General features: G+C 35.3%; 2 protein-coding genes across 3 annotated transcripts; one reads left to right on the top strand and one right to left on the bottom strand.

Moving 5' to 3' along the window:
- Positions 1-616: 616 nt before the first annotated feature.
- On the top strand, positions 617-4,482 carry LOC111811467 (probable methyltransferase PMT21). Of its 2 annotated transcripts, XR_002817546.1 has the most exons (9): positions 618-892; positions 1,764-2,059; positions 2,128-2,276; positions 2,364-2,559; positions 2,644-2,854; positions 2,931-3,603; positions 3,712-3,789; positions 3,882-4,188; positions 4,220-4,482. XR_002817546.1 is itself a non-coding variant. In XM_023698328.1 (8 exons), exons 2-8 carry the CDS (start codon positions 1,781-1,783, stop codon positions 4,102-4,104), a joined length of 1,809 nt encoding a protein of 602 aa, XP_023554096.1. In that variant the 5' UTR covers positions 617-892; positions 1,764-1,780; the 3' UTR covers positions 4,105-4,482. The 2 variants fall into 2 exon arrangements, 1 of the variants encoding a protein (XP_023554096.1); XM_023698328.1 differs by having other exon boundaries at positions 617-892; positions 3,882-4,482.
- Positions 4,483-4,568: 86 nt separating this feature from the next.
- Positions 4,569-6,384, bottom strand: LOC111776334. The gene is made up of 4 exons (XM_023655764.1): positions 6,028-6,384; positions 5,180-5,275; positions 5,038-5,086; positions 4,569-4,878 (listed from the first exon to the last, which is right to left on the bottom strand). Exons 1-4 carry the CDS (start codon positions 6,382-6,384, stop codon positions 4,790-4,792), a joined length of 591 nt encoding a protein of 196 aa, XP_023511532.1. The 3' UTR covers positions 4,569-4,789.
- Positions 6,385-9,188: the final 2,804 nt, after the last annotated feature.

Raw genomic sequence — 9,188 nt, 5'->3', positions numbered from 1 at the left:
TCAATCTTTAGCACAAGCCAGAAGCCAAGGCCAATCATGGAAATCAAATTACCCAAAAAATTCATAAACGATTCAGAAAATACTTAATCTCGGACTACACAAGAAAATTGTTGATAAAACTTCAAAATGACATTTTCTTTTGATCCAATTTTTCTTTTCTCTTTATCATTGAAGAAAGACAAAAATTTCAGGATAACAAAATTTTCGAGAATTTCTCTTAGATTCGAATTCATAGCGGATGATAAAACTATAATAGGTATTTTCTGTTTCCTACTCACACGAGTCCAATATCCTTGATTTTTTTTTGATCAAAACTTAGGTTGGATTGATAAGTTTTTCTGATCATAACCTAACGCAACAAAACTATCTAAGGCTCAAATAATTAAAATATTTTTGTCATGATTCAGCTTCTTACCGTTACATTTATTGAATCAGCTGAATTCAACAAACTAGGGTACCTGTCCTCCTTTGATTCAATATTATTTCACACTTAACAATGAAAAAAATGAAAAATAGAAAATGAAGTAAAAAAATGAAATAGAGTAGATAGATAAACATGGGGGAGAGAGAGAGAGAGAGAGAGAGGTGACAGTTGTGAGGAAGGAAAGGGAAGGGACGAGGTAGTGGGGACACAGCTGCAGAGGGCCGGCAAGAACCTGACTTATTTAAACCTTCATCTACATGAAGGCGAAGGAAAGGCTCTCTCTCTCTCTCTCTTTCACACATTCTCCGGTAGAGCCTCTCTCTCTCTCTCTCTCTCTCTCTCTGGGGACACTGAAACCAGAGAGATATTTGAGCTTACATACAATCCTTCATTTCCAGTTCAAAATCAGTGGTGGGGAAGGAAATACAAACAGAGTAACTCACTCACTCACTCACTCGCTCACCCAAGGTAAACTCTCTTTCACTCTCTTTCAACTTATAAGACACAGATCTCTCCGGACATTCCCTCTCTTCTGTTCCAAAACCCTTCATTCTATTTCTTCTACAACAGATCTCACCATTAGATTCTGATGTGTCTTCAATTTTTACCTTTTTTTTTTAAAAAACTCACTTCTGGGTGTTTTTCTTTGTTAACATTATCCATTGATGTTGGGGAAGTTACAGATGCTTCTGGGTTTGCTCTGTTTCAGCTAATACTTGGCTGATTTGCTTTATTTTCTGAGAAATTCTACCTCTTTACAACAAAAAAAAAAAAAAAGAAAAGATCTTCTAGACATTGGTGAATCAAAGAAGGGAAGCATCTCATTAGCAAAACGGTGGTCGTTGGATTTCATTTGGGTTTCCATTTCTCCCGTTGATTTTTAGATTCAAGGGATGGGTTTTCCTTAGACTAGGTGTGTGTGTGTGTGTGTGTTTGGTGGCCCAACACCATGTGTGAAAATTCCAATCTGGAAATTAGAAATTGTCGGCTGTCGTTGTCGGATGATAATTTTACAGCTGCGTTTCACATACTTCATGTTCATCATTTCACAATTTGATCTCCATAGCTTTTGAATTCTTGATTTTTTTTTTCAAGCTCAAATTAACTGGATCTGTTGTTTTCTTCATCTTTCCAGATTGTAACTTGTAGGGTAGCTTTTGCTTTCTGTTGAGTTTGTTTGTAGATTCAAAGGATTTGTTATAGGCTTTCGTTTATTAGGTTCATCTTGTAGCTTGGAAGTATAAATTTTGTTTAAGAAACTGTTAAAAACATCTCAAAACCTAATCAATTAATGCAAACATTCATATAACTCTGGCCCCTTGGGTGTTTTTTTTTGCAGATTGTTGATAGGGAATCATGAAGTATAAAGATGGGAAGCCAGGATATAACCCAGATAAGAATGCAAGAGTTCTCCCTATGACAATTCTGTTGTTTGTGTTATGTGGGTTCTCATTCTATCTGGGTGGAATCTTTTGTTCTGAGAAAGAGGTAGTCAATGTCAAAACATCCATGGACGTCGGAGACTCGGTTGCATCACCGAGGGATACAGCCGTTTCCCCGCTCCAACTTAAACCTGTTACCTTCCAGGCCTGCAGCAGTGATTACCAAGATTACACTCCTTGCACAGATCCAAGGGTATTTTCCATGACTTTCATATCTAAAAGAGTATATCAACCATGTCTAATTTTCACTTGTGAGTGCAGAAATGGAAGAAGTATGGTTTGCATCGTCTTACTTTCATGGAACGACATTGCCCGCCCGTGTTCGAAAGAAAGGAATGCTTAATTCCACCACCAGATGGGTATAAACCACCAGTTAGATGGCCAAAAAGCAAAGATGAGTGTTGGTACAGGTAATAATATGTTTCAAACTTCCACATATAGGTTTCAAACTTCCATATCTTCCAAGTTTCACTAACTTTATGTTGGCTCGACTTTAGGAACGTGCCATATGATTGGATCAATAAACAGAAGTCTAATCAAAATTGGCTGAGGAAAGAAGGTGAAAAGTTCCACTTTCCTGGTGGGGGAACTATGTTTCCTCGTGGTGTTAGCGCGTATGTCGATCTGATGACAGATCTTATCCCGGAAATGAAGGATGGAACGGTTCGAACAGCCATTGATACTGGGTGTGGGGTGAGTACTTTCTACAACTAACTATGTTATATATATCAATGAGGAACGAAAAAGTTTTGATCAGCTTGATGAACAACATTCTAGGTTGCAAGCTGGGGAGGAGATTTGTTAGACCGTGGAATTTTAACAGTTTCTCTTGCACCAAGAGATAACCATGAAGCTCAAGTCCAATTTGCATTGGAACGTGGAATTCCAGCGATTCTTGGCATCATTTCGACACAACGACTACCTTTCCCATCGAGCTCCTTTGATATGGCTCATTGCTCAAGATGCCTTATCCCATGGACTGAATTTGGTAAATATCTATTTTACCACTAAATTCAATTGAGTCGACTAAAATTTCTGATTATCATTCTTGGTTTGGTTTTCAGGTGGAATATACTTGCTAGAAATCAATCGAATCCTTCGACCTGGAGGATTCTGGGTTCTATCTGGCCCCCCTGTCAACTACGAAAACCGTTGGCGAGGATGGAATACGACAGTGGAAGAACAAAGATCAGACTATGAAAAATTACAGGAACTCCTAACTTCAATGTGCTTCACCCTTTACAACAAAAAGGATGATATTGCTGTTTGGCAGAAATCTTCTGATCCTAATTGCTTTAGCAAGATAGCAGCTGATGCTTTCCCTCCTAAGTGTGATGACAGCCTTGAACCAGATTCAGCATGGTACAGTCCATTGCGCACTTGTGTCGTTGCTCCCAACCCGAAACTGAAGAGGACAAGTTTGATGGCTGTACCTAAATGGCCAGATCGTTTGCACACCTCACCGGAACGTGTTTCAGATGTTTATGGTGGAAGTTCTGGCACTTTCAAGCATGATGACAGTAAATGGAAGGTCCGAGCAAAACACTACAAGAAGTTGCTTCCTGCTATTGGGACTGATAAGATCAGGAATGTTATGGATATGAATACAGTTTATGGAGGTTTTGCTGCAGCCATTATTGATGATCCCTTGTGGGTTATGAATGTGGTTTCTTCCTACGCTGCTAATACTCTTCCTGTGGTCTATGATCGTGGCCTTATTGGAACTTACCATGACTGGTAAAATAAATGAACTGTTCCTTCTTTTCCTTCATTACTTTTTGGTTGGTTTTCAATACTCTCACAGATGAAAAACTTATGGTTAACTAGCAATGGCTAATTTCGCAGGTGTGAAGCATTTTCAACGTATCCTAGAACGTATGATTTGCTCCATCTTGATGGTCTTTTTGCTGCAGAAAGCCATAGGTAAAAAGATAATGCGGTTTGACAGTCTTTTTTTGGTAAATGGATGATTGGGAAGTTAGTATGAGTTTCTCACTATATTGCATTCCTTGCAGATGTGAGATGAAGTATGTGCTTTTGGAGATGGATCGAATCCTTCGTCCTAACGGGTATGCGATAATCCGAGAGTCGAGCTACTACGTAGATGCAGTAGCCTCAATAGCCAAACAGATGAGATGGGGATGTCGTAAAGAAGAAACTGAATACAGTACTGAAAAGGAGAAGATGTTGATTTGTCAGAAGAAACTTTGGTATTCTTCTAGTGGGAAATCAAGATGACAGACGGAGAAACAGAAGCTGGGCCAAATCCAGGTACTTATACTTTCAGAATCAAAGAGAAGCAAGTAATAGAAGCACAAAGAGATTAAGAAGCAAGTAATAGAAGGACAAAGAGATTAAGAAGCAAGTAATAGAAGGACAAAGAGATTAGTTTATTTATACTGGGGAGGAAACTGTGATACTTCTCCTCGAAGAATCGGGTGTCAAATAATGTGGTTATTATTTATTTTTACAGGGCCTCTTTCATATAGATATATTCTTTTGTAAGGGAGCAATTTGTATGTCAATTTTCAACTTTTCTTCTGTATCTTTTTATGTTCAATACTACATTTGTCGTCTGCATTGAAGTTATTGATGGGTTGTTGAGATATTAAAATATGGGCTAGAAAGGTTCAAACCACAAGTCCCATTCTTGTGATCTGTCCTTTGATTTTTGGTTTTGTTTTGTTTTTTATCTTGTCCCTTTGAAGAGCAAAAAAGAACTAAACAGATTCAATACGAACCTGAAAAATTCAAACCTAACAAAAACAATAAATCTAAGATAGTAGGATCATAGACAGCAAGGAAATGAGGAAAGGAACCATCATATTTCATTTAGTGCATGTTCTTATTTTGTGATGTTAGGGTTCAAAACATGATGTACTTATGTAAGATTAATAGACTCACCGAGCAATTGATAGTGAGGTTAGGTGGAGGGGATCCCAAAACGGCTACGAAGAGCATCAATTGATCTCTCAAAGGACTGCGAAAGCTCGGTCATGGATGTTTTGCAAGCTGCTAATGAGAAAGTGTTACAATCAAGGTTTCATATTTCATATAACAGTTTCAAAACTGAATAATGAAAATATGCAAATTTCGGGAGAACATCTATATTGATTGATATTATCTTTGAGCGATTCGTAGTTAAAAATTATCATTGCAAGATTGACATACCTCGAGATGCACTCTCGTGTTCATGTGCCAAGAACTCTTCATAAGATGCCTAATAGTAGACAATGAAACAGAGTAAGATTTTTGGCACAAAAAATAATGATCATGGAAACATTTTTGCAAGTTGTATTTTTCATTAACACACCTTCATTGCTTCCTGACTTTCATAAATTCTTTGAGACATCTTCTTATACTCCTTCTCTGCTTCATCCATCATTTTCTGGCATGCTTGACTTTGAATCTGTTAAATTAATCGACATGACAATTTAAGATCATTCTTCCCGTTACAAATCGAGAATCATAAAGGAATCAATAAATTACTTCTAACCAAAATTTTTCCGTCATTGCGATTAAGCACATAATCTTATACCCTAGCTCGTCTCAACAAAGTTAATCAGTACACATAGAGATCTATAATATTTTTATTGAAGATCGAACGTAACTCTTTATGTCGACCTATTTAAATCGATAATTTAAGTCCTCACTGTTCCTCGTGTGTGCTCTGAATTTCAGTAAAAGCATACAAATTATCTGTTCAATTGACATTTCTTCGAGGCCAAAATTTCACTAGTACAGACTTTTAGTTTTTCATTTAACTTGAGTTTTGAACTTATACTCGTGTATAAGAGCTTAAAAACATGGTTAAGAAGGCACCAAAGAGATCTTGGTTTATACAACGGCAGTATAGCATGTTTAGCACGAAAACAGAGAAATATAGTGTTCTCTGCTGCCTTCAACTTTCACAACTTTCCGATGGAACATTCGGTGTCGAAACGGTGTATGCAAATTTCCAGTAATTTTTAAATTAATTACAGAAGGACTTAACTAAAACAACTGCCTCTGATCTAGATGATGTTCTTGGAACGCAGAGAAATTTTGAGTTATGGATTCTAGTAAACGGAAATCGCAGAGAAAAAGAAAAAGAAAAAGAAAAAAAAGTAGATGCAGAAGCACGCATTTATCGTCAAAATCATAAAAAAGAGAGATGGATACCTTAAATCGCTTTTCGAGGCGGGAGGTTGAGGATTCATGATCTTTGATTATTTGCGAGTGAGAATGATCAATGTGGCGCTTGAGATCGAGGAGTTGTGAAGCCGCGAAATCCTTGAGATCAGATATAGTGCTCAGACTCGAAGCATTTCGAGAAGGCGACTTGAAGAGACCAGCAGGAGCTCTGTTCTTCACAATGTTGGTGTTCTCTGGTGAAGAAAACTTGTTTCCATTGCTGTTAATTTTTCTGTTGAAGATCGCTGACTTTGGAGAATCGGTGGCCGGAGGTGGCGTTGACGGTGGCGTTTCCAGAAGCTCCGCTGCTGAAGACCGGCGAGTTCGACTCCTCTTCTTCCCCATCTTCTTCGCTCACAATCGTTAATGGCTAATTTTGCGGGAATACTTGTGCCCAAATCGTTGCGTCTCCCTCCTTTTCTTTATTTATTAATTTATTATTTATAGTACCGTTTTCTTTATTATTATTTTCTTTTTCTTCAAATTCCTAATATGTATAATGACTAGATATTATGTATTAATATTGGTAACACTTCGAACGTTAAACATGTTATTTCTCGAGCATCAAATTGTATATTATAGAGTCAGAGTCATCAAAACCTAAATATTTTTCCATTACTCGTGAATGGTCAAGTAAGACATGTTTTCAGCTCCATGACTAACACTTTCGCTCGTGATCGTCTGACGGATACCAGACACATTACTAGTATCCAGATTTGTAATCGTATCATGCACGCAAGACACGTCACTAGTATCTTGATCGGTAGTCATACCAGGCATACTGGCACGATTACTACACTCATCAATAGTCATATTCAAATCACATGTCATGGTATCCTGATGAATGATCATTTGAGACAAGGTGCCTCGATCAAAGTTAAGGTCATGCATGGTGTTCGGATCAAACCTCAGGCTAGACATAGTGTCTTGATCAAATGTCGAGCTAGACGTGGTGTTTGAAGTCCGGACATGTTAGGTGCACCATCTTGAGTTACTGTTTCACGTATTTTGGTCCTAATACCTAGTCATGCGTTTCATAGCCTTCTTGAGTTGACTAGGTATCTTGTAGTGACGGATAGGGCGCAACCTCTATTTGTGCCCTAACCAACCGAGTTTAGGGTCTATTGTTAGACATGCCTTAGTTGTCACCCATAGAGGATCTCAAGAGTCATAGGGGGTACTGACGGGTAGTTTTACTGTTATAGCCTAAGTGGCGTAGTGATATGTCGTTTTATTGCTATAGTCTAAAAACGCAAAGTAATAAGTAGTTAGTTTAAGACGGGTAGTTTTATTGTTTTAACCCGATGAGGGTACATGGGCAAATAGTTTACTATTTTAGTCTAAAAAGATATAGTGGCATGTAGTTTACTGATTTTAGAAACAGGTAGATGTTGCTCGGTATCATAGGGAGAATCACTCTTTAGAGCTCATTAATTTAGAAATATATATATATTTTTTTATCTGAACATTTTTATTAATATAGTCTATATTTTAAAACCTAATTTGTTGGCTAATTTTAACCATTAATGAAAACGTCAATACAAAATATTCTTTTTAATATTTTATTATTATTACTTTTTTTTTTAAGTTTTAAAATATTTTAATGGATAAAGAGAAAACCCCAAAATATTCTTTTTGATATTTTTACAATTATTTTTTTTTTTATATTTTAAAATATTTTAATCGAATTTCTATTACAATCAAATAACCCCAAAATATTCTTTTTGATATTTTATTATTAGAATCAAATAACTAAAAAAAAATTGTTGATATTTTATAATTATTTTTTATGTTTTAAAATATTTTAATTATTACAATCAAATAACTTCAATTTTTTTTTTTTAATATTTTACTACTATCTTTTTACGTTTTAAAATATATTAATCCGATTTCAATTACAATCAAATAACAATAATATATATATATATATATATATATATATATATATATATATATTTTGTTTACATTTTACAATTATCTTTTTACTTTTTAAAATATTTTAATCAAATTTCTATTCCAATCAAATAACCATAAAATATTCTTTCTTTTAAATTTTAAAATATTTTGATTTGATTTTTATTACAATCAAATATCTTTTAAATTTTCAAATATTTTGAATTCATTTTTATTACAATCAAATATCTTTTAAATTTTAATACAGACCTATAAAAGCTCGTTGCAAGAATATCAAAAAATACATTCACCACAAATACATTCACGAAAAATACATTTACAGAGTCTTTCTCAAATACTAATGGATTCTCATGATCGCCTTCTCTTGCCTGTGGGAGTGAGATTCAGACCTACTGATCAACAGCTTCTTCAATATCTATATTGGAAAATTCACGGCCAACCATATTTCAAACGTGCAGTCTTGGATTGTGATCTTTATGGAGAAATAGAGCCATGGGAAATCTGGCTACGTTTTGGAGGCACCGACGGCGAAGATCTCTATTTCTTCACCAAACTCAAGAGGTCCACCAATAACTCTAGACGTTTGTCAGCGCATATCAACCGTAAGGTTGGCTTGGCCAACGGTACATGGAGTGGCGAGAACTCGNACTAATCAATCAAGAGCAAGGAGCGAAAATGGTAACATATTAACATAGTTCAACATTGTTATAAAACTAGAAACAATTAAAATATCAACATTGTTTGAGAACTCGTTAAACTAAGAAAAAATATAAGGATAGATCATTAAATTAAAAAACAATAAAAATGATTAGTTTAAATATATATATATATATATATGTATATATATATATAAANGGAGCATCATGGGGAATGGATTATGCATGAATATAGCTTGCATCAAGATTCGATACAACAAGCGGTAGATNGTAGATTCAAATTATGTTTTATGCCGATTCAAAAAGAATGAAAGACTTAAAAGAAAATTACAAAAAAATCTCGAGGGGCCGGAACTTAGTAAGAGAAGAATGACCACCTGAATTCTTTCATAGTGGAAGTCGTGCAATAAGAGACGATCAAAGATATGATTCTGCACTACAACTGACATAGTAGTAACTTTAAGATGATCCAATCGATTTTATTCCGTTTAACATTTGAACTTTATTAGATTTTAGTTATTTATGTAATATTTGTCGAAGATAAATATATTTTTAAAAATAAATTAATAAAATAGAGAG

The sequence above is a fragment of the Cucurbita pepo genome, chromosome LG15 (genome assembly GCF_002806865.2).
Source record: "Cucurbita pepo subsp. pepo cultivar mu-cu-16 chromosome LG15, ASM280686v2, whole genome shotgun sequence".
Lineage (NCBI taxonomy): Eukaryota > Viridiplantae > Streptophyta > Magnoliopsida > Cucurbitales > Cucurbitaceae > Cucurbita > Cucurbita pepo.
This window is presented reverse-complemented; position numbering and strand designations above follow the sequence as displayed.